General features: G+C 58.0%; 1 protein-coding gene across 2 annotated transcripts; it reads right to left on the bottom strand.

Annotated features, from left to right (window-relative positions):
- Nucleotides 1-44: 44 nt before the first annotated feature.
- On the bottom strand, nt 45-24513 carry ADA (adenosine deaminase). 2 transcript variants are annotated; one of them, XM_069495885.1, is made up of 12 exons: nt 24415-24513; nt 15476-15537; nt 9602-9724; nt 6435-6578; nt 5639-5754; nt 4275-4402; nt 3575-3646; nt 3383-3484; nt 3060-3124; nt 1602-1731; nt 891-993; nt 45-502 (listed from the first exon to the last, which is right to left on the bottom strand). In XM_069495885.1, the coding sequence occupies exons 1-12, from the start codon at nt 24445-24447 to the stop codon at nt 486-488; spliced, it is 1095 nt and encodes a 364-aa protein (XP_069351986.1). In that variant the 5' UTR covers nt 24448-24513; the 3' UTR covers nt 45-485. The 2 variants fall into 2 exon arrangements, with proteins under 2 accessions (XP_069351986.1, XP_069351987.1); XM_069495886.1 differs by lacking the exons at nt 45-502; nt 891-993; nt 1602-1731; ... (1 more) ...; nt 3383-3484; nt 3575-3646 and having other exon boundaries at nt 3726-4427.
- Nucleotides 24514-24895: the final 382 nt, after the last annotated feature.

Here is a 24895-nt window from a genome sequence, read left to right as displayed (position 1 = left end):
CTTACTTCTTCTGGAGGGAGGACAGGCTATGGGTCTCTCTTAGCCAGGGCTTCCCATTCACAGCCTCCACTGGGCTCCCAGGACCCTGCTGCTGGGCAGGCTGGCCGCGTCTAGGAGCCCCAGGTCTAGTCTCAGCCCGCCCGAGACCACAGCACCACACGCCACCTGCTGCATGACACCAGCCTTGGGCTGCTTTATTGAGCACCAGATTTTCAGTACAAGTTGCCATAGAAGGAGAGTTTCAGATTCAGCCATGCCCACCAGCAAGGGCCCTGGTCCCTGAGAAGGGCACATAATCAGAGGAGAGATGTGGCCATGCCGAGGTATATGTGTGTACAGAAACAGGCACACGGGCTTCAAGAGCAGTAGTAGCTGACTATCAAAATCATAGTCTTCTCGGAAGGAATAAACGCAAGTGTTGCTTGACCCCACAGAGTTGTGTAGACTCCACAGGGTACGGGCTCGGAGAGGTGGCCATGGCATCTTCAGGGGTGCTGCCTCTCTGCTTGTCAGGTCAGAGAAGCAGAAGGATCAGGAAACTCAGTACCCAGGATGTTGTAAAAATCACAGAACACCAGAACCAGAAAGGACCTTCTTTCTACAGGTGGCAAGACCGAGGCTTAGAGCAAGGAGATACCTTGCCAAGGCCACACAGGAAGAAAGGAGCAAACACACCTGGGCCCTACACTCCCTGCCCTTGGCTCTGGGCGGCCATGGAGATGCCCCAAACTGCCCAGACCTTTGGGACTTGAGAAAGTCTCCCCTCTTAGACCAGCCTCTCAAGTTAGCAGTTATATAGAAAATAAGCCAATCTGACAAGAGAAGTCCCACAGAAAGCCAGGCTGGAGCCAGGGCAAGGCAACAGCCCAGAAACCCAGACAGGAACATACCTGCAGCGGCTGAAGATGGCATCCCATAGGCTTTATAGAGCAGGTCGAGAAGTTCTGTCTTCTCATCTTCCGGGAGGAAGCTGGACTTTGCTGCATTAATGTTCTGGAAGGGCCAGAATGGCAGACAACATGGAACCAGAGAGCACGGAAGGGAGCCCTTGGCAATCTAGCGGTAACCTATCCTCTTCATTGAACATGGGCAGGTGAGCTGGGGGGGGGGGCGGGGAACTTGTCCAAGGTCACATGGAAGCTAGTGCCGGAGTAGAGACCATGAGGTTCTGTGTTCTTAATGTGGCCATACATGACACAGGGATGTGAGAAGTTAGAGAAACCAAGGAGAGGCAGGGTGGCAAGTGGGAGGCCAGAGAGATGCCACCCTCCATGAGCTGACTCACACAGCCTAGGACCTAGGCACAGCCTGGAATGTGTGTATGGAATTTCATAGCTGGGCACACCTTTCTGGGGAAGGGTCGACAGCTTTCGCTGGATTCTTTGAGGGCACTTAACCCAAGCAAAGGATTAAAAACCTGGTCCTAGGTCAAGATATCAGCACAAAGATGTTTTCTTTGTGGAAAGCGCCCGACTCTAGGTCCGGCTTGTCTTGGACTGTTTAGGCAAACTCAGTCCCCATCTCCCGAGGTACCAAGCCCCGGACAGGACCTGCAGGCCTCACACTCCCGGGCCCGAGCGTCAAGGCCAATACCCACTCACCAGTCTCTTAAACTCCTCTTCGGTAAAACCCATGTCCTGTTTGGTCATCTGGTAATCGGTGTTCAGGGTGGACTTGAAGATGAGCGGGTCATCTGTGTTGAGCGAGTAGTTAGCCTGGTCATTTTTGAACCTGCATCAGGAGGAGGGGGCGAGAGGGAGCCTCCTTTTACTCTTTCATGAAGTCAGTACACACTGACCTTCACCCTCCTTTGATCTTCACGGCAACCTTAGACTGACCTGATCCTTGCACCGAGGAGGAAACAAAGTACAGAGCCCTGGGGTGACTTGTCCAAGGCCACCCTGCCAGTCCAGAGCTGGGCCATGGCAGCAGAGGGGCCTGATGTGACAGGCAGAATGGGAGCTTGGGGAGGCCAATGAGCCCTCCCCTCTGCACCCTGCCCCCATCATGCTCAGTCCCACGGGGATCTGGCTATTCCAACACACCATGGAAACTGTTCTTAGCACAATCCCTGACCACCATATCTCGTTAAATCTAATACATCTTTCTTAGCTCTTACCTTAATTGACTTGTGTAGCAGAATTTGGCACTGTAGGCTGTTCTTGAAACCCCTTCCCCAGATTTCTCTGACACCGTACTTTTGGCTTTCCTCCTACTTGTCTCTTTTGCCTGTCCTTAAATGTCACTGTCCTTCAGGGTTCTATCCTAGGCCCTTTTGCTCCACCATCTCCTGGGGCCATCACTTCTACTTCAGCCACCACATCTGTGCAGATGACTCGCTCTTGAATCCTCCTTCCGCCCATGGGCTGTGTACCCCATGTGCTCCTCCGTGTTCCTAAGGCATCAGAACATCGGCCCAGGCTCCTTCCCTTCTCACGAGCTTGGCAGACAGACCGGCACTGGCCTGACCATGGTCACCCTGAGTTCTTGCTGTCCTTATCTGGCGTCAGGGGAAGGTGGGTCCACTCTCCTGAGGCCTCATGCCACGCCCAGGGCTCGGTCCCAGGACAGAAGGGCCTTGGCCCTAGTTAGGCTGTGGGCTGTGAGCAGGGTAGGGTGGGACAGACCCAGGGGAAAGCTTCAAGAGGGTGCTCAGGCCAACGCCCAGAGGTGCCAAGAGGTCCCAAGGGCCAGGTGCCAGGAGCAGAGAACATGCAGGCGGCAGGGACTCATGTCTCCTGATGTGATGCCCAGGAGGCAGAGGGAGAGGGTTGGGAGTATGGAAGCTTCCCTCGGGTGAGCAGGGCATCGTGCTGTAGCTGAATGAGCCATAGGGCCCCTGGCTCTGCTATAGTTAGTAGCTAGATGACCTCGGTAGAATTACAGCACATCTGAGCTTCGGATTCGTCATTTGTAAGATGAGGACAGCAATGCCTGCTTCTCAAGGAGTCAAAGAGATTTCATATCTAAGAGACCAGGCATAAGCTGAGGCCTGGTCCCTACATTTCTTTCCTGTCCTTGGCCTTCCTGGAAGAAAATTGAATGGGACCAGAGCTCACCGAACAACCGCGTGCTCCGTTTCTGGCTTCCAGGCACCAGTGAGGTAGCTGGACCAGGGGCAGACCTGGAAGAGCAGGTGTGAGGCTGGCAGGGACAGCTCCAGGCCATGCTGACCCCTCCCCATGGGCTCCCCCATTGCTGGCTCCCACGAGCTCAGCATTCTCATCTCCCTCCGCCATCTAACGGCTTTGATGCCCACTGTCCATTCCTGCCCCGGCTCACCTGCCCCTTCAGCTCCTGGGACCCGCCTGGCCTTCTACCTCTCTGTCCAGGACGGGGAGGACAGCCGGGGATGGCTGCTCCCCACTGTCTGGCCCCTCACCTCAAAGTGCATGTTTTCCTGCCGCAGCCTGTTGTAAAGGGTCTCGTCTCCCAGGGTGTGGTAGCCGTGTCCCAGCCGCTCTGTCTTGAGTACGTCCACAGCCTGCAGAGAAGCAGAGTGGGGCCACGTGTGGGGCAGGGGGAAGGCGGGGAAGGCGGGGAAGGCGGCCCCGCGGCCAGCCCGGCTCCTCACCTCTCTCACCACCTCAGCCGAGCCCACCTCCCCGGCATGGACGGTGCGGTGAATGCCGCTCCTCACGGCCTCCTGGAGGGGTGACAGCCAGGTCGTGCGCAGCCTCAGGAGGCCCAGTAGCCCTGCCTCCGCCATGCTGTGGGCTCGGACCACCCGCAGGCAGGATGGCCCGTGTCAGCCACGCAGGAAGTCTGGTCTCCCCCGGCCCATCATCACCTGAGCGGTAGCTGTCATGTATGAGCCAGCACCGTGTGCCATGGTTTCTATGCATTACCTGATACAACCATCATCCCACCCATTCTATAGGAGGGGAGCTCAGGAAAGTTAGGTAAACGTGACCAAGGTCAACAGGAAGCACAGAGCCAAGCTCTGAACCCAGGCAGTGGGACTCCAGAGCATCCGCCCTTCACCACCAAGCCACGGCCCTTCCACAGGAAGGACAGCCATCATTAGGCTGCAAGGGACCTTTGGGACGTCTTCTCCAACTCGGTCATCTCAACAGAGGGAACTCGCCCAACACAGCAAATCATAGGTGGAAGCAGGTTCCATGACAGGACTCCCAACACCAAGGGGTCTTTGTGCCCAGTTCCCAGCCCCCAGGACCCAACCAAGGCACATTTGGGAACTCGGGAGCTCCACGCTCCCAGTTTGTGTGGCTTCTCCCGACTGTGGGCAGGAGACAAGCTCGCCCAGGGCCCACCTCGTAGGCCTGCACGTGGCCGGGCAAGAGGCTGCTTCCCTGGAGGGTCTCGTCTCCCGCCAGGTCGATGGCCACCACGGTCTGCTGCCGGTACTTCTTGCACAGCTCCACCACCTCGGGGGACCAGTCTGCGGGCGACACTCCCGCCGGGCTCTGTCAGCAGCAGCGAGGAGAGAGACCTCCCAGCCTCCCGCTCGCTGTCCCACCCCGCCCCTACCCAAGGCCAGCACGAGACGGGGCCCAGCGTCTCGTCTTCAGACCCCAACTGCCACGTCCCAACCACATGGCCTTTGGCAAACTGCGCTGCAGTGCCTCAGTTTCCTTCCTTCTCGGAGGGACCACTACCAGCTACCACACAGGGTCGTGGCAAGGCCCTGCTGAGGCCATGTGTGTAAAGCACCAGGGACAGGGCCATTCTGTCACCTGGTGCCCACAGCAGCCCTCAGGGTGGGCTCACCCCACGTAGCGGATGAGGAGATGGGGGGCACACCGTCTAACACTGAACCCGCAGCCCAGCCCACACTCGTACCAAGCGTGTTGCTAGCGTATCGTGTCATCTTAACCAACAAAGTGATCACAAAGTAGTCAAAGCAGAATGAACGTGCACAGGCTTTGGAACGAGATGGCTCCGGGTTCAGATCAAGACTTTGTGCCTCCCTGATTGGGGAGCAAGAGGCTTCACCTCTTTCAAATTTCCTCATCTAACGGGAATAAACAACGGTAGTGCTACTTCCCAGGCTGCCGCGAGGACTGGAGAAAACGCAGGCCAGGCGCTCTGCAGGTAGGTCTGTAGGTTGGCATTAAGCCCTGGCTTTGGCTCTCACTGGCCCTTAGGGTGGAGGAACGAAGTACGTACGACCGTCTCCTTGTGACGGCACGTAACTGAGGCCTAGAGAGGTGGTATGACCTGCTGGGTTCACACAGCGGGGCTCTGCTCTAGAGATTTCATCGGCATCAGTGACGAGGGAGACCCCTTAGAAATCCCGGAAATCGGACCTGTTCATGGGGTCGGTGGCCCAGGCAGGACAAGGCCTGGCCCACAGGGTCTCAAGAGGGGACTGTGGGCTGATCAGAACTAGCTTAGATTCCCGCCGCCCCCCCTTCGCCCCCCAATTGCTTAAGTTCCTTTGGCTTTGAGCTACCTGCAGGCCATGTGGCCGTCAAGGCCTGGTCTCTCTGGGGAGAAAAGTATGTCACCAGGAAGTTCTGAGTCTGCCTAGGAGGCCTCCGTGGCTTCGGGAATCACCAAGTTCCTGCTCATGGGCTCAAAGGGACACCATGGGTCAGGGGTGCAGGGGAGACGAGGTTCGGCCCCACTGTCAGGCCAGGAGGTGGGGACCGGGGTCGGAGGGGATCCTACTCACTGGGCTGGTGGCGCAGGCAGCACAGGATGGACCGCACCTTGACCCCGAAGTCTCGCTCCCCCTCCTGCAGGCCCTGGCCCACTAGGGCCACCACCTCGTCTGGGGTGAGGTCCCCTCTGTGTGGGGAGAGGAGCAGGGTGGGTCTGAGGCAAAGGGAAGGCCGGAAGGGCGGCCCTGGGGCTGGGACAGAGGAGGAAGAGGAGTCTTTGGGGAGGACTGGCAGACAAACCCAGGCCCAGTACCCACCCCCCACCCCAGCTTCCTTAGAGCAGTCTGGGCACTCTGGATCCCAGTGGGAAGGGAGTGGGGGTGTCAGACACAGCCCTCCCCACCCCCGGATGGCAGCAGTGCTAAGCTCGGGCCTTTCCACGGGTGTCAGAATCATGGCTCAGAAGGTGGGACAAGGTGGTTTTGTGATGCCACTTAGAGATCCGTGGGGGTCCAGCAAGGGGGTGAGGAATGAGTCAGACTCACTTCAGTGACGAGGTTAGAGCAGGACCCTAGAGTCATTGGCTAAGCAGGTTAACACACCTGGGCAGCAGAACTATGTCCGCAGCTATGGGCTGCAAGACAGCTAAACGCTTTTGCCCAAGGTAAACACAGAACCCCAAGCAAGGTGAGGGACGGCAACCCCGTCTCGGGCTGGAGGTAAACCCATTTTCTGAGCCATGGACCAGATCGGGGGCAAGACCGAGGTCTTGCTTGGGCCAGCGACTCCCAACAGTCCACCCCTCTGGTCTCAAGATGGGGCCACCTAGCCACACCTCAGTGTAGCCCCTACCAGGGCCCTACTCACTCGGCCTGGTTCCAGGGGACAGGCTCCACTTTGGAGTTGGCCAGCAGGTGCGGGCTGTAGCGCACCTCCACGTACACCACGCCCTCCTTGGCCTTCATTTCTACAAACTCGTAGGCAATCCTTTTGATGGCCTCCCGGGAGCCCCTGGGAAGGGAGGAGAAGGGGTTGGGGACAACCTTCCCCAAACCCCTTGGGAGCGACAGGAGCAAACAAGGCTGTCCCCAGCCCTTAGCAGATCAAACCCACTTTTTGTCCCCAATCCCTCGGCCCCTAGCTCTTGGCATCTGCTGGATAGGGTCCTAGACACTCGGCAGGTCCTGTCGGCTCTACTTCCAAACCACATGCCAACTCTTGCCCCTCCACCCTGGCTCGAGCCCCGTCCTCTCTAACGGGCCTCCCTGTGCGCAGGCGTGGCCCTATAACTAGCTGTTCACGGCACAGCAGCTGGAACAGTCTTCTGTGAACATGAGAGTGTATTTATCGCTCCTCCCCTCCAAGCCCCTGTCGCAATCCCAACTCCGCAGTCCAGCCCACAAGGCCTGCGCGATCCAGCCCTGCCGGCCTCTCCAGCACCTTCCTTCCCGCTCACTCTCCGAGGCCACCAGAGCCTCCTTTCCGTCCAAGGACAGTCAGGCCTTTGTGCTTGCAGCCCCCCTGTGGCACGCTCTCCCCCAAGCTCGTCCCCTGCTGCCTCCCTCCCTGCCCAAGCCTCACCGCCTCAGAGAGGCCTCCCAGCTACCTTAGCACAAAACGTCCCCCCCACCACTCCCCTGCGCCTTACTTTCTCCACGGTCCTTATCACACCTGGACACTCTGTGTCACACGGCTCATTAGCCGATTTCCTCTCCCCTCTAGCAGCACGTGGCCTCCACGAGTCAAGGACCTGTCTCATCACTGCCCTAACCTCTCCGCCGAGGACAGTGCCTCGGACGTGGCGGCCAGGTATTTGTCGGTGACGGGGTAAGGCCGGCAGGGAAGGGAAATGTAAGGACACAGATGGACAAGTCCAGAGGGACTCCTGGGAGGGGAGACACCTGGGACTCGGTCATGGACTTGAACCCTTGTTCCCACACTTATCTGCTGTGTAACCCCGGGTTAGTCACCCGCTCTGACGCCTACATCACGGGGATTTTGTGGGGACAAATGAGTCAAACTTCATAAACCTCACCTAGGCCAGCTCTTGGGGCGGACAAATGCTCAAAGCACGTTAGTTATTACCGAGCGTTGGCTCCGGAAGCAAGGCACAAACTGACCCGCGAGGGCCACTGCAGGCCAAATGACAAATGAGCTGATCAAATGACAGTGGGCTGAGCCTCGCTGCAAGGCCCACCGTGAAGAAACGGAACGGTCACGGGAACGTGAGGGAAGGTACACAAGTGCGCCGAGAGACCAAGGTGGGAAGAACTCGCACTGCCCGGGGCAATCGTGCTTTCCCAGGACGAGGGGCCCCCGGGGACCCCTCCCCGTGCCTCGAGGCCGAGGATGGATGGGTGCTGTTCCCCTATGGGGTGGGATCCTGGGGCTCACTCCACCCCCCACAACCCGGCCGCCCCATCTCCCCACACTGGGGGCTATGGGGCAGGGAGCCGGCTTAGGTTTAAGGACCATTGAGGTTTCCTTCTAGATGCTCCCAGCCCGGCTTCTGGGCCTTTCCAGTACCCAGTAACCTTCCTCACCGACTCAAGACAGGAAAAAAGGAGCCTCAGCGAGAACCGACGCGACCCCACCCTGTCTCGCTCCCCTTCCCGACTCCGCACTCCCCATCTCAGACTAAGCCTCCCCTCCCCTCCCAGCACAAAGCCCTGCACCAGGAGCTGGAAGACCCCTGTGTTCAAGCCCTGTACTGGCTCTGACCCTGCGTCTTCTCTGGGCCCCAGTTTACCCTGGCCGAGGGCTTCTTCCCCCGACATCTGTGGATGGCGACAAGGTCAGGGCAGGTCGGACTCTCAGAGGCTGTGGCCCCAAAGGCCAAGCAGACGATGGCTAACAGTCTGCCCAGCGCAGGCCTTCAAGGAGCTGGGATTCTCCTGTCTGCGGTGGCGTGGGAGGTGGCGAGCCCACACGCAGTGCCTCGGCACATACCAGAGCTCCCCCTACGTAGGGGTGCTGTCGTGGGGGAGTCTTTGGGGAGACGCAGTGGGCATGCCAGGGAGGCAGCCGTGTGGTCTGTGCGTCAGCACCTCCCAGGCTGAGCCCACAGGCTGCCAGCAAGAAGGCAGCAGCCCCGGCCCACACCTTCCCGGGCTCCCCACGCCTGTCCTGCCTGCTGCCCAGCCAGTGGCCTCGCCTGCCTCATGCGCCTTCTCCGCTGGTCTCCAGCAACCGTGCCTGGCCCATCCTCCAAACCGGTCCTGACATCCTCCTCTGGACAGTATCACACCCTCTCGTCCCTCAGGGCCTGGCCCACCCTTCACTGCCAAGAAGCCTCCCCTGGCCGCCCCAGGCCCTTACCTCCCCACCTCCTAAGCTCCCGCAGCACTGACTGCCAAGGCCAGACTCTCGCCTGCCTCAGGGAACCCTGCCTGGGGCCAGGAAGCTTGAGGTGGCACCAGGGCATGAACCTGGGCTTCAGCCCTTGCCAGCAGCACAGCCCAGGGCAACCTCCCCTACTTCCCTGAGCCTCCATTTTCCCCGTCAGCAAACGAGGACCGTGTCTACCTCACAGGGCTGTTGACAACCACAAAAGGGAAGGACGATTCTGGAGATGTTTCTGCTATTACAAAGCGGAAGCAATGAAGGATACAAGTGCCTGTCACTAAAGGTAGCGATCATCTCCAAAGCAACAGGGGCTTGCTGAGGACAGGGCTGGGTTCGTTCCAAACCCGGCCCCGTGAGGCAGGCAGATCACAGGCCCTACTGTCTAGAAGAGCAAACAGACACCCAGAGAAGGTAACTCTGCCCAGTGTCGCAGTTATTGCGTGAAAGCGTCTGACACTAGGATCTGTATCTGCCACTTCCCTGTAGAAGTGATTTTGGTCCATCACGCCCACACTTCAGAAGGGAAAACCAAGGCCTGAAGGCATCGGAGAGATTCACTCAAGCGTACAGGATGGTGAGAAGAGCTGTGGTTTCAAGAGCCTTCTCTGGCCCTGCAGGCTGAGGCACTGGGTGGGACCGGCCACAGGGACCGACGCTGGTGCAGGACCCGAGGGCTGGGGGCAACTCACGCGACAGCCGGCATGTAGTAGTCGAACTTGGCCAGGAAGCCCGGGAGGGTGAGCGGCTTGTCCATGCCGATGACATTCTGCAGCTCCTCCGCCGTGTTGGCTGGAAGCCTGACCCCCCTCTTCCTGGAAACAAAACAATGAAGATGGCCGACCAACCCAGGGCAGGATCCAACCAGGCTTGACAGGGCAGGAAGGAACAGCCTCCTCGGAGGACCCCAGCAAGAAACAGGCTTCCCTCCATCCAACTCCTCCCATTAGACAGATGGGAAAACCGAGGCCCAGGGCATATGGAGCCAGGACCAGAATCCTTCCAACACCCCTCCCCCCAAGACACAAGTCAGCACATCTCAGGGGGGCAAGTGGGTGGAAGCTGTTTGTGTGCATGGGTGTGTGTGTGCATGTGCGCGCACACGCCCCATCCACGTCCCCAGTGGGCTGATGGCTGGAGACAGGGAAAGAGCCAGGGCAAGCCCACAACTTCCTCAGCCCCAGGAGTGGGCACAGCCAGCAGATCCTACATCCTGTCAGGGGTTATCAGGGGCAGTAACTGCAGTGTCACAATTCCTGGAACAGGGATAGGGCAGGCGCCAGTCGGTCCCTCTTCCGCCCTCCATCTGGCCGGCACATCAGAGAGGCTTGCCAGGCCCCATGTGCTGGGAGACCCATGGGTGGGGCCCAGGGAGCCTGCCGTCAGGCTCAGAGCTCTCTCCCTGCTGCACTCAGCCCTGCGCAGGGCTGGACCACGGCAACGCTCAGAGAGGGCTCTGCCTGCAGCCTCCTTAGCATCTCCGCCCCCTCCCAGCTGCAAGCTCAGCGAGGCTCCCTCCCTTCTGCACAGGCCCCTGCCTCCTCCTCCTCCTCCTCCTCCCATCCCGACTCTGCCTGCATCACAAGGACTCTGAGCCTTCCCCACTTTTAAGATAGAAGGAACAGCCAAAGAGCCCCAGATGTTAAGAAATGCTTCTTGGCTGAGTGCAGTGGCTCACACCTATAATCCCAGCAGTTTGAGAGGCCAAGGCGGGAGGATGGCTTGAAGCCAGGAGTTCGAGACCAGCCTGGGTAATGTAGTAAAGCCCCATCTCTCAAAAAAATAGAAAAATTAGCTGGACGTGGTGGCGCGCACCTATAGTCTCAGCTACTCGGGAGGCTGAGGTGGGAGGATCGCTCGAGCCCAGGAGTTTGGGGTTGCAGTGAGCTATGACGACATCACTGCATTCTATCTGGGGTGCAGAGTAAGACCCTGTCTTGAACGCTTCTAACATGAGGGACAAAACAAGAGAACAGACAAAAGACACTCCGAGGCGACAATGCAGAGAACAGAAAACTGTAAAAAAAACCAAAATGAACATCCTCAAGGAGCGGAGAAGATATTACATCCTTGAAACAAGAAAGTCCATTTGTGAAAAGGGAACATTCAGATAATAAGAATGAGCTCTTGGAAACGTAAGGAGAAATGGCAGCAACATAGGATGTAATAAAAGGAGAGGAAGCTAAAAGTGAAGAAATCCTCCAGGAAGTAGAACAAAAGGACAAGACGATGAAAAAATAGGAGCCAACAGCCAAGAAAATTAGAAGATTAAATCAGGAGGCCCAAGCATCCACAGAGCAAGAACAGAAAACAGACAGGAGGAAATTGCCAAATAGAAGTTTGACCAAATAGCATCTAGGTTCTTTAATGGCTTCTGTTATTAAAATGTTTTCCTACATAAATATCTGTTCCTTCAGCCCCTGAATATTCCCTCTTCCCCGTCTGGTAGCCTCAGTCCCTGTGAGTGCCCAGTAGGTTCCACCAAGGTGTCACCTTGTTGTCCACCACCCGCTGGTCAGCCCACCACGGCCCTCGCCAGCGCCCAGTCCCTGGGAGGCACCACGGGAAAGGGTGCCCTGTGCGGTGCTGGCACCCAGAGGGCGGATGCGCAGTGCCCGCAGAGCCCCCCAGTGCCGGCCAGCCTGCCCCAAAGTCACCCGCATTAGGCTGTGCCCAGTAACTGTGGCCCCTGCAGAGCCTGTACCGGTTGTTAAATGCCGTATTTGGATATCCTGGGAGTCAGCGGGTGGAAGGCAGGGAGGTGAGGCTAAGGCTCTGGCTCCCACATTGCCAAACCCAGTGGCCACAATTGCCTTGGGCCCCTGGACCAGCGGCATGTGACTCTCCCAGTGGCCTTCCTCCAGCTCCCAGGACCCCACCGCTTCCTGCCGGGCTCTCCCCTCTGACACTGCTCTCTCAGACTCTGCCTTTTCCACACCTGTCCCGACGAACCCAGCCTCTTTCACGGTTTGCGCCCAGGTCCACAGCTTCCAGTCTCTGTCCACACACCACCACGTGGGGGGCCTATGACGTGCCAGACACTGGACAGACAGCAGCGACCGGGGCGGGCCCCTGCGTCTGACCACCTTTCCCCCTCCCCCAAGCTCGCCCCACCCGGGTTCCACATTTTCACATGGCTCCCCCATCTTCCCAAGCCAGAGGTGGGGGCCTCCCCCCAACTCCACCGTCCCCCTTGGCTACCAATGGCCAGTCCCCGAGAACTCATTATTTTGCTTTGTAGATATTTCTCTGCTTGGTTTCTTCTTCTCCAGCCTCCCTCCTCGACGGTCACCAAGAAAGATCTTTTTAACACATAGTTGAGATGGGGAAGCCAGGGACGACCTCTCTGAGGTGACATTTAAGCAGAAGAGTCAGAGGACGGACGGGCAGGGGGATTCCTGCTGCGGGCAGTGGCGGGGCACACAGGGAACCGTGGCCAACGTGAGCCAGAGGGGAGGGGGACCAGGCTGCGGCCAGGGAGGGGAGGGGACTGTGTCCTGAAGGCGCTGGGAAGCCACTGGAGCATTTTAAGCAGGGCGGTGGCAAGACATGATTTATCTTTTTAAAACTTCCTCTGGCTGCTGGACGGGGAGCAAAATGGGAAACCAAAGCAGAAGCCAGGAGCCAACGCAGCGGCCTGGCAGGAGATGCAGAAACCCCCTCCGGCATCCCGCACGCAGGACGGGCCCCGGAAGCTGCTCAGACAACTAGAAAGTCGTTCCCAGGGCCTGCTCTTCCCGCCACCCCCAGCCCCTCGCAGAAGCCAGGGCTCCTCAGCCCAGCTCTGCTCCCAGAGGTTCCCGGCTCCCCAGGGGGCCATAGCGGCTGCCCCGTGGCTCCGTCTGGTCCTCTTCTGGCTTGGTGGCAACACTGCCACCAGGAGCTCACCCTCAGGGAGCCCACGGAGGGAGGATGAGCTCAGGCTTTGGGGGTCAGAGGCCATCTCCTGCCTTTATTTACTACATTACTCCGGGCAGGAGCTCTCCGAGGACCTCGATGCCCTTGTCAGTAAAACACAGATATTGTCTTTGTAGGGGTACAAAAAGGAACAAATGAGACCATTATGTGTTATGGGAAAGACAGCCGACTCCAAAGCCCAACGGCCTGGGTTAGAATCCCAGCTCTGTTAAAGGCTGTGTGACCTTGGGCAAATCACCCAGCCTCTCTGTGTTTACGAGGTCTGGCGCGTTTGGGACACCTCCAGTGTGGACTAAGCAAGGAGCAGTAGAGAGGTCAGAGAGGTAAGGTGGGCTTTGCAGGACTTTAAGGGCCACATGAGGCCTTTGGCTTTGACCCTGAGCGAGACTGGGGGTGTAGGAGGATTCCCTAATGAGCCGGTCACACCACGTTTGAAGACACCTGCTCTGACTACAGCACCGAGGGCCCAGTGGATGAGGAGGCCACAGCGCACGTGAGAGACGGTGGCGTCTCAGACTGGGGTGGTGCCGGGGGAGGGCATGGCCAGATTTGGGATGTGCTTTGGAGAAAGAGCCGACAGGGCCGTGAGGGAGCCTGAGAGGGGGAGCAGAAGCCCTGGAAGGCATGGAATCACAGGCACTGAAGGAAGAAAGCAGGTGAGAACAATCAGCCGAGACAGGCCCAAGTCGGAGACAGAGGGAGCCCCTGGATTGGCCTGGGGGTGACACGGGCCAGGGACTCCCCTCCTTCTTCCCTCCTGTCCTGACCCCACCTGGCCTCTGGCTTGTGTTTACGGGCACTGGTATGAGTGTCACCCACTCCCAGGTCCCCCAGCCCAACTCCAGGTCAAACTCCAGCTGGCAGCCGCCACAGTCCCTCCCCAGGGCCTGGGGGTGACATGGGACACATAAAACCAGCCCAGCCCATGCTGTCAGCTCCTTTCGCTTTTCCCTCCACCCTGCCCTGGGCATCGTCGCCTTCCTGACCCCGCTGATGAGCACCCAATGACCCCTTAATGAGCACCTCGATTAGATCCCATCTTGGTGCCCCACCTAAGTGACCTCATTAGGGGTCTATGACAACAGCTGGTGGCTCAACACGGGCAAAGGCCAGGCAGAGATAAGCCAAGAGGCTTCACTCCACTTAGCCAGAGCCGTGAGGTCCTAGTTAATAACATTATCATTAAGTGACATTTATGGAGCACTCAACCTACGCCAGGCCCTGAGCTAAGCATTTTATGTGCCTTACTTCACCTAAACCTCTCACCTGCAGGGGCAAGGTCAGGGGCGTGGACTCGGGGCATGGACTCAGGGGCAGACCACCGCGCCCTGTGCTTACAAGGCAAGTTCCTTCGCCCACCGTGGTGCAGCTTCCTCATCCGCAAGTTGGGGCGGTAAGAGTCCCTAGCTCACAAGTTGTCGTGAGGATTCGATAAGTTAACCCAGGTGAGGCACTTAAAGAAATGCTCGGCACATAGTAAATGCTAATGTGCTTGTATTATACAGTTAAACAAAAATTAAATCAATGGCAGCTTCCTGGGGCAGAAAAATGTCACGGGGATTGGGACAAGATGGAGAGAAGTGGACCTACCAGAGCTCCCTGAGGGCACTGGAAGGGACGCTCCCGGGACTTGGGGGCAAACCCCCAAGGATCACTAGTTCTCACCTAAGAAACAGGTTTCTGGACAACTGAGGGACGCTGGTCTACGGAGCAGAGCGTTCAGATTTGGACCCAGAGCTGATCTCAAGGCCGTGAGGCAGAGGCTGAGTTCTTCCACTCCAGCCGCGATGGGGGGGCTGGGAGGAGGGGCCCTGTCTCCCTGGTCAGCTCTGGAGGAAGGCCGGGCTCTCACCCCCACATCCTATGGAGACTGAGGTTGCAGAGACGAAATGAGGTGTGCAGATTTGAATGCAGACCACTGAGCCTCCAAAGTCCCCCAAGAGAGGAGCTTCTGTGAGCCCTTGAGGTCCGGGAGGAGGGGCTGAGACCCCCCGCTGGGAGGGTTCACTCAGTGAACTCACCCGCAAGCCCGAGGCAGGAAGTGTGTTCTCACCTGAAAGGCGCAGCGATCTGGGCCCAGGGAGGGTGAGCCACTTTGCCACGGCTCCTACTGGGTCATTACCATGATGCTGTGGTAAAGTGGGGGGTCGGACAGCCACAGGTTCAACTCTTGATTCCACTGTGAACTCGCTGGGTGGCCTTGGGCAACTGTCTTCACCTGTCGGAGCCCACTCCGTCCCCGGGAAAGTGGGGGCAGCACGTCCTCCCCCTCCAAGCGTGGAGGGATGAAAGGAGCGGGTACAGTCCAGCCCAGCACTGGGACGTGCTCGGCAGACAGTACCTGGCATCCTGTGTGGGCCCATCACCTGCCATACTCTTGGCCCCGTCAAAGGACAGTGGCTGATTCTGCCCGGGGAACTACCTTGGCCTGGCCAGCCTGGCGCAGGAGGACAAGAGCCAGAGGCCCAGAAGTTGGGCTATGGGTCTCCAACTACGTGCCCACGCACCACCTCTTCTGGCTGGGGGCTGGCTTGATTCCCACAGAGATACAGGAAGCAGCAGTGACCCTGGCGTTCTCCGGGGGCCTCCAGGTAGCACTGGGGACCCTGCCCAAATCCTGGGGAGGGAGGGCTCTTATCCGCCCTTACCTGCCATAGTATAAGATGGTTTCGGGCTTGATGGCTCCATCTAGATGGACGTGCAGTTCCACCTGCCAAGGGAGAGGGGAGGGAGGAGGAGAGGGGGAGGGGGGAGAGGAGGAGAGAGAGAGAAGATACCTATGAATGCCCGAAGGCTCTCTCAGAGGGTTAACGTTAGCATTAATCACGATAACCATTTGCCACGATTCACCGGACATTTACACGTACACTGCACTACACTCTTTGTTCACACTGTCTTGTTCAGTCCTCCCCTGCGGGGTGTTATCTCTTTCACAACTGACGACACTAGGGTTCAGAGAGGTTAAATATCTCATACAAAACCACACAGCAAGCAAGTAATGGAGAGCAGGAACCCACCCCAGTGCCGTTGTTCCTAACTACAGCCAGTGAGTGGCAGAACCAGAGTCCTAACCCAAGCCCAGTTCCGAAGCTCGTGCTCTTACCCGAGAGGCCAGCCAGGGTCCTGTGGGAAGGACTAGGCCTGAGCCGCCACGCGGGCTGCTCCTGCTCACGGTGAACTCACGAGATAAAATCCAGCTTTAACAGAAAGCATTGCCCTGGACGTCCCAACTGGCGAATATCCACAACATATATCAGACACGAGGCTCCACTTTCCACGGCAGGTGCTACTCAAGCACAGCTTATTAGGAATCAACATTAGGCAATACAAGATCTTTCTAGTACTCTGGAAAGGGTGCTGGATACTTGGCCTTCTTGATGATCATCTATAAGCTCAGCCCTATTTGCACACAAAGCCAAGTGTAAGGAGCAGGGGCTTTGCAGACAGCCCATCTGGCTTGACTCCTGGCTCTGCCCCTTCTCTGGCTGTGTGACCTCAGAGAAGACACTTGACCTCTCTGAGCTTCAGTTTCCTCAACTGAAAAACAATGGGATATTACACCTCCCCGTCCAAGAACTGTAAGGATTTAAAAAGACAGTGTGGGCAGACATGCAGAGCCCAGGGAACCAGCCCCTGCCTCTCAGCCAGGTGTTCACCAAGAGCTGTCAAGAGGAGCACAGCAGGTGCTGGGGGGCAGTGGGGAAGGGACCTTGTCATCTGCCCGTTCCAGGTGACAGGTGAGCTTTTCCCCTGGCCAGGGGCAGATCCAGAAAACTCTCAGCTGACATCTCCACTAGGGGGAGGCCATCTCTGGCACGTGGAGACTCGGATATTTCTTACATCCAAAGAGGTAGACGAGGAGCTGCTGGCCCAAGGGCGTCCTCGGAGCACACACAAGCTGCAGAGGAAACCCAACCCAGCCCCACGGGAAGCCAGCAGGGAACAGAGACAAGAAGTCCTCTCGGCAGGAAGGACTCCAGAGGTCACCCAGCTGGCAGAGGACAGAGCAGTCCTCACACCCAGGCTCGGAGTCAACTTAGTTGTTGGAGTCCCTGGAAAAAGGAGTTCAATTCCTACTCGGCCAAATGTTGATCAAGTTCTCAAAATACACTCAGCATTGGGAGTACTGAAGCCTGCAGCCCAGGGGACCGACACGCAGCTGCGGTTGCTTTGGAAGGCAGGCGCGGCCCGGGCGTGTTAAATGTTCACGGGGAGGCTGAAGCTGAGCGAAAGGTACTGAGGTAGGAGGGAGGTAGAGGCAAAACCAGGCCTCGCCTCGGACAAGCCTCCGAGGGCAGGAGAATCAGGCCGTGGATCAGGGAGGGGTCAATGGTGCTGTGTCCCTGCTGTGGCTGCGGGAGGTGGTCTGCGTGGCTACTTCTGGCTAAAGCATTCAAATGCCAACGCCTCCAACCTCTAACTTCACTCTGTGACAATGTTCAGGACGGTAATCGCCCCATCTGCCTGCGCACAGCCTGAGTCACAGCCACGAGCAGAACATACCCCCACGCCGCCACCCTGCCTAGACTCGTGATGGACAAGCGGTGGGAGAGCCAGGTGCGCCTAGGTTGCTTTAAACCCCTCAATCTGGGGGTGTTGGTTACCACAGCACCGTGTCACCCCTCTGCCTTCCTGGACCCAGAGTCACAGCCCGTGATGAGCAGCAGAACCAAGTGCTATGAGATAAACACACAGCGGGGGTGCAACGTAGAAGGTACATCCAGAAAAGATCACTCAGAGGAGTCAGCCAGGGAGAAGAGAGGAGGAAGGAGAGGGACGGTGGCTCTGGGCAGAGGGTCCTGCACGTGCGAAGTGTCTGAACCTGAACCAGAGGCCAGAGTGATGGGGGAGGGTTTCCCACCAGGTATTTTATTTTATTTTATTTTATTGAGACAGAGTCTCACTCTGTTGCCTGGGCTAGAGTGCCCTGGCGTCAGCTTAGCTCACAGCAACCTCAAACTCCTGGGCTCAAGTGATCCTCCTGCCTCAGCCTCCCGAGTAGCTGGGACTACAGGCATGTGCCACCATGCCCGGCTAATTTTTTCTATGTATATTTTTTAGTTATCCAAATAATTTCTTTCTATTTTTAGTAGAGACAGGGTCTCGCTCTTGCTCAGGCTGGTCTCGAACTCCTGACCTCGAGCGATCCTCCTGCCTCGGCCTCCCAGAGTGCTAGGATTCACCCAGGTACTTTCTATAGGGTAGTGATCCCCAGCCTTTTTGGCACCAGGGACTGGTTTCATGGAAGACAATTTTTCCACAGATTGGGGGGCGGGGAGCGTGTATAAAGTAAATATAGATGAAGCTCGCTGCCCGCTGCCCAGCTCCTGCCGCGTGGCTGGTTCCCAACAGGCCACAGACCGGTGCCGGGTCCATGGCCCAGGAGTTGGGGACCGCAGCTACAGGGGAGTCCCCTTTTAAAAAGCTGTTCCTGGCTGTTGTGACTGAGCACCAACCTGGTAGTTCAGATGGGAGATGAGTAACTTGTCGTGGAAGTACCTGCTGCAGCCTGGGACACAGCAGGTGCTCCGTAAGCAGGAGCCACGCCACACAGCAGTTGCAGGACGGAGGGTCTCAGGGGGGCCGGCAGGGGGCGGGAGTGCCTCGGGAGGGGGTGGGCAGAGCCAGCGGCCCAGCATGGCCTGCAGGTCTCATCCCTCCTTCTGGCTGCCTGGGAAGCTGCCCAGACAGGTTTCAAGAGGGGCGTAGGCAGGACGTCTACGCGCAGCCACTTCACTTCCCAGAAACTGCAACCACCCATGGAGATGTCTATCAGCCACCCCGGATGACAGTGGGGTGCGGACCCTGCTCTCCTGGCCTCATTCAGGGAAATGGAACAGCGGCCTCTAACTTTGGAGTATCTGCTGTGTGCTAGACCACCTACATGCATTATCTTACTTCATCCTTGTAACCAGTAAGGTAGGGACTTCACTCCCATTTTACGGATGAGGAAACTGAGGCTCAAATAAGTATCAAAAGACACAATCAGTGATGCAGTCAATATGAACCCAGGTCTGATTCTTGAGCTCCTAACCACCATACCATACTGCCTCTGCGGGCCTAGCCTCAGACACCAATACTACAGCAATAATAAAGCAGCTACCTACTATTATCGGACTCTTCATCTCATTTAATCTTAACCCCCAGGCAACGTACACAGTCCCATGTTGCAGATGGGGAAATGGACTTGCCACGCTAAGCTCAGAGAAGTTCAGTGACCTGCCCAGGGCTGCACAGATCAATGGTGGTGGACTTAGGCTGGAACCCAAGTCCCTCTGCCTGCATGCCCAAGTGCTGCCCAGGGGCTACACTCCCTCCCTGGCCCTTGCGCCAAGCCTGCGCCTGGCCCTCTGACTGCTCATATAGACTCGTCTCACGCCCCCTCCCACAGCACGTGCTCTCTGCAGTCTGACTCACAGCCCACCCAGCCTCGGTGGCACAGCAGGAAATCCTCCCAGAGCTAATCTGAACAGGAAGCATCCTCAGTTACCAGCAAATATTTACTAAGCCCCAAGCACTGTGTGGGCACTGCAGAGACGCACTAAGTCCTTGCTCCCAAGAAACACCAGCCAGCCAGATGAGGCCCGGGAGGCGGGTTCACTCCCCCAAGGTCAGACAGTGTGTCACTAGCAGAGCCAGGATGAAGACCAGGTCTTGGACCCCGGTACGGCACTCCCAGACCCGACTCCTGTCCCCAGTCACTGGAGGGCGAGCAGGGCCGCCTACCTCCCGTGCAAATCCAACCTGACTTCTGCCTCAAACGCATTGCTCCTTTTTGTTTTCATCCTGCTATTTTTGCTCATGTATTTAACATGTCTGTCTCCCCCAGGAGTAGTTTCCTGAGAGAAGGGACCTTGTCTGTGTCATCACATTGTGCCCGCAGTGCTTGGTATGCGCTGAACGATGAGGCGACTGTTTTCTCCTCTCCGTGTCCTAAGTCAGCAATGCTGGGTCCTCTCTGGGCTACAGGGAGGGGGCTGATCTCCCCACCTTGGGCCTGGCAGGGAACCCGGCGGGGTAGAGTGGCCAGGGCTGCCTGATCGGCCCTCAGAACCTGAGCACCGAGGCCAGAACCCAGATGAGCCACAGGTGCCCACGGCCAGCCAGACATCCCTCCATCCCTCCTCACCCTGCTCTTCACGATGAGCTGGGCAGTGCCAGGGATCACTGCCTCATGCCACCAGGGCCTCTCAGCTGACTTGCAGGGTGAGGCCAGGAGACAGAGCAGCCCTGGGCTGACAAACTCTTTCAGCCCCACCTCCTGCAGGTAGTCCTCTGTGCGCAGCCTCGTCCTGGCTTCTGCAACTCCAAGGTACAGAGTGGAGGAGGCTGAGCAGTCCCCCCAGTGTCTCTGCTGACTTAGGGCCCGAGTCTGCAGCTGCTACGAGGTTCTGCAGAGGATTCACAGAAGGCAAGTTGTGTCTTCCACTGCAGGGGGACCCCGCGGAGCAGCAGCCTAGGAACACGACACAGCCATCCCCATTTTACAGGTGATAAGACTGAGGCTCAGACAGTTTAAGAACTTGCCTTAGGTCACAGAAGACTAATGAGTGTCCCAGACTAGTGAGCACCACCCCGGAAAGCTGCTTGACTCTAAAGCCAGGGGTCTTAACTGCCGCAATACACTCCCCACATCCCGCATAGCGAGGCGCTGAGTCAATGGTGGTAAAGTCTGAACAGGAGGATTAACCACCAGGCAATAACGATGCTGACCAACAGCTGTATCGCTGGTGTGCCTGCTCTGAGCCAGGCCTGCACTTGGTGTTTGGGAGGTGGGTACAATTTCCTATTTTAGAGAGGGAAACTGAGGCACAGTGAAGGTAAGTAACTTATTCAAGCTCCGCCAGCTGGTAAGTGGGAGATTAGGACTCGGACCCAAGCAGCCTCGCCCCAGAGCCAGTGTCCAAGTTCAAATTCCTTGGCCATTGTACCTCCCTGGTTGCCAAGAGCACAGAAGTTATCCCGTCCTCCCAGACCTGGTCTGGGGCCTTAGAACACTAAGGAGTAAGGGTGAGCCCCTAACACCTCGGGTAAATGTAGGTTCAAACCTCACTCTGGGCCCCCCAGCCTGCTCTCCCCCCCTGTCAAAAGCCAGTCCACAGTCCTCCCCTCCTCCACCCCAGGGGGCAGCACAGGGACCCCCTGAGGACACCTGGGCAAGTGGACAAGTCTCCCACAGCTCACAGTGCCCCCCATGCCAAGCCCACCCCGAGGTTGGATATGGAATCGGGAGGCTGTCTGGCCTCCCTGCCTCCCTGCCTGACCACAGACCACTTCCTCTGAGCCTCGCTTCCTCTTCTGTCAAGCCAAAGGCTTCACTGAAACCCAATCTCCTTCATGTCCCTCTCCCCGCAACTGCCATGTGAGTCGAAATGGGTAAGGCAGGCTCCTCCCAGGGGTATTTTTGTTCTAGCAGGTGGCTCTGTAACTGAAAGCCCAAAGAAAGGCAACCGGTGGGCTTTGTTGTCAGGAAGACCAGAAAAGAGAAAGATTCTGCAGGTGGGGAGGCTTCCCAGAGTCGACCGCAGCCCCCCGGAAGGAAACGCACCCCCGAGGGCCTGCCCTGCTGGTGCCAGCCAGGTGCCGTAGGAGAACCAGGCATGGCATTGGTTTTATTGTCCCATTTTACAGAGGAGGAAGCTGAGGTTGTCTGCCGAGGTATAGCTACTGAGTGGCGAGGCAAGGAGTGAACTCCAGCCTGTCTGAAGCCCAAGGACAAGCACCAGCCCACCCACATTGCCACCCTGATCCTAACTCTTCCCTCCATCCTGCCCCCCTTTTATTTGCACAAAGCGGGAGTCGCAAATTGGCATAGCAGTTAACAGCAGCTACTGGGGTTTTAGGTAGGTCTGGGTTCAGGTCTAGCTCTGCTGCTTTCTGGCCGTGTGACTTGGGCAAGTTTCTTCCCCTCCCAGTCTCATTTTCCTCCTACGCGAATGAAGATAATAACAAGACCAACCTCAGAAGGCTGTTGTGAGCATTAAATGAGTCAATATACGTCAAATGTTAGAACCGCGCCTCGTGCAGAGTAAACATTCAAATATGAGAGAGAGAAAGCACATTGGTGATTTAGCCCCAGTCCCCCTCTGCACCAGGAAGGGACAGTTTAGAAACTGCGCTGTCCCAGCCTGGGCCAGCCTACGGCTTCAAGGCTCTCAGATTTTATGTAGCCTTGGGCAAGTCCCTTCACCTCTCTAAGCCTCAGTTTCTTCATCTGTAAATGGGGATGAAGACATCTGCTTTGTCGAGTCATCCAGAGGATTCTGTGAGCTAAATCACTGGTACCTGGTACCTACACTACTCAAAGGACGGCCATTAGTATAACAACAGGCATGTGATCAGCATCACCCTTCAGGACACAGAATAGCACCAGTGCCTTCTGTGGACACGGGCTGATAAGGGCCACAACCTCCACGCCCTCCAGTGCCCAGCAGGTGCTTAGGAAGAATTTGCTGGAGTGACACAATCAAACCAGGTAGGCAGCTGCCTAGGGCCTTGCTGCTCTGTGTCCGTGGATGGGCAGCATTAGCATCACCTGGGAGCTTGCGAGAAGTGCAGCGTCTCAAGCCCCCCACAGGCCTCCTGAATCAGAGAACGTTAGAAGTCAGGTGATTTGAGTGCAGCTTGAAAAGGACTGCCCTGCTCTGCCCTCTTAAAGCTGGCCAGGCCCCAGGCCCCGGGCCCCGGATGGGGGTAGGTACGAGACGCTAAAGAATATGGCAGAGGCTCCTGTCCCAGGGGGCCTGTGCCTGAGGCATTGGCACCTCTACGCCCAAAGGCTTCTGCAGGGAGAGTTCAGGGAAGATGTTTAGGGATGTGGGATTTTGAAGCCAGTCTCCCCTAGGCTCAACCCCCACATTGGCCGTTTCCTAGCTGTGTGATCTTGGGCCTAGTTAACCTCTCTGTGCCTGTTTCTTTATCCATAAAATAGAGATGACAGCAGCTACCTCACAGAGTCATTACTAGGGTCTCATGAATTCATGCAGGTAACATGTTTAAAATGAGCTGGCACAAAACAATCAACACACAGTGACATTATAATTATTATCCATCATACCCATGCAAAGGCAGGGAGCTGTCTCTGGTCACAGTGGCTCTGAGATTCACACTCCTCCCTGCTTCTCCTGCCCGCTCAGGCAAGTCCCCTCCTTACAATAATGAGATTCGTCACACCTCAAGCACATGGCACCTACCTTCACTCTCAAACATCACCTTTCGGCTTCCAGACACCCACATGAGCAGGGGGTGCCCCATTCCCCGGGCGTGGAAACTGAGGCCCAGAGTGGGGACAGGACCTGCCAGCTTAAATCAGTTGAGAGGATTGGGCAAGGCCAAAAAATAGGGGTAATGATTTCAGTTCACCCCTCCTTGGGCCGTTATAAAAGCACTGCAAGGATGAGCCCAGTGCACGTACAAGTGCTGTAGAAGAGCGTGAACTCCATTTCACTCCCAACGAAGGGGCTTTGCCTACAGCCTTATGACCCACCCAGGGTAGGGCAGGGGGGACCCAGAGCAATAAAAAGGGGGAAAAAAAGACGTGAAAGGAAAGAGGCACTAACATGGGGCATGGGCACCCAGAGAAGATGGGAGGGGGCGGGGGAGGGCTTGTCCCTGTGCTCCCCACCTCCTGTGGTGGGGACCTCAGAAGGCAGGTGGGTGCTGGCTCTCAATCTCTCTCTCGCTCACACACACACACATACTCACTCGATCCTCACTACTTTTGGGACGTCTGCCATCACCACTCACTCCTATTTCTCAGGGGGTAAGTTGAGGCTGATCGCAGCTGACTCCTCCCCCTCCTCCAGTCCCACGCCCTTATTGGCTGATTCGCAGGGTTTGGCGGACTCCTGGGCCCCTTCCCTCCCTGGACAGTATCTCCAGCTCCCGAGCAGGCCAAGTGCGCCCCAGCCCTCCGGTCCTCCCTGACCCCACGGTTCCCCAGGCGCTGCAGCTGGGGGGCGGAGAGACTGGGACCGGCGGCTGGGGCTTGGCCCCAGTGAATCGTGCTAGGGCCCAAGTCCCAGGGTCCACCCAGCCCTTTTGCACCCCGCGTGAGGAAGGGGGTGCCATGCTGGCCGCCCTCCCCTTTCTGACAAGCCTCACAGTTCTTCCCAGCTGCTCATCCGCACACCTGGGCTCCTTGGCGCTCACCATCATGTTGGAGTATAAATCTGCTTCCATTCACTGAGCGCTCCGTATGCACCGGGCACAACACTAGGTGCCTACAGGCTTGGACATTGGGCCTCACTTTACAGCTGGGGTGCAGAGAGGTCAAGCCCCCTGCCTAGGCTCACGCGACCGGCGGTGCAGGAAGCCCACTTGTCAGATGGAGAAACAGACCCGGAGGGGCCACGGCAGGGGCAGAAGCAGAACCCGGAGGCCTCCGGGATCGGGACCCTCCCCGCCTCATTGTCCCTCATTAAACAGCCTGGAGGCGGGCCGAGGCCGGAGCAGAGGGAAGACAGCGCCTGCAGGAGCCCGCGTTCGCTCCCGGGGTTTGGACGCCCAGGGCTGGGCCCCCGGACCGCCCCCCACCCCAGGCAGACCCGGAGCTGGACGCCGGCCCGGAGCCCCGACCCGCGCTCACTTTGGGCTTGTCGAAGGCGAGCGTCTGGGCCATGGTGCCCGCGTGCGCCCCGGCGCTGCTCGCTCAGCTGAAGCTCGGTGGGTCTCCGCCCGGCTGGTGGCTGGTCGGCTCTCCCTGGGGCCCTCGGTGGCGGCGGCCCGCCACGCTCTTCTTAACCCGGCCGGGCCCCGCCCACCCCGCTCCCGGGGCCGCCTCCCGCCCCGCCCACCGCCCCGCAGCCCCCGCCCCGCCGGCGGCCCGGGCTGCGCGTTTCCTGGAGTTCCCGACCAGGAACCCTCGTGGGCCGCTGCCGACCCGCCGACTCCGGCCCCGGGACGCGCGGTGGGACGCACCTGGGTGCTCCGGTCCCGGCCGTCTCGCTGGGTTCTACCTCCTCCCCGGCCCCGCCTGCAACTTTCAAGCGTCCCCGGCGCCTCCTGTGCGCCAGGCCCCATCGCGAGCCTCGTGGGGCTCGAGTTCTGCTGGGCTGGAAGGGACGGCC

This window comes from Eulemur rufifrons, chromosome 20, assembly GCF_041146395.1.
Source record: "Eulemur rufifrons isolate Redbay chromosome 20, OSU_ERuf_1, whole genome shotgun sequence".
Classification (NCBI taxonomy): Eukaryota; Metazoa; Chordata; class Mammalia; order Primates; family Lemuridae; genus Eulemur; species Eulemur rufifrons.
The sequence above is the reverse complement of the archived record's forward strand: the minus strand, read 5'-3'. Positions and strand labels throughout refer to the sequence as shown.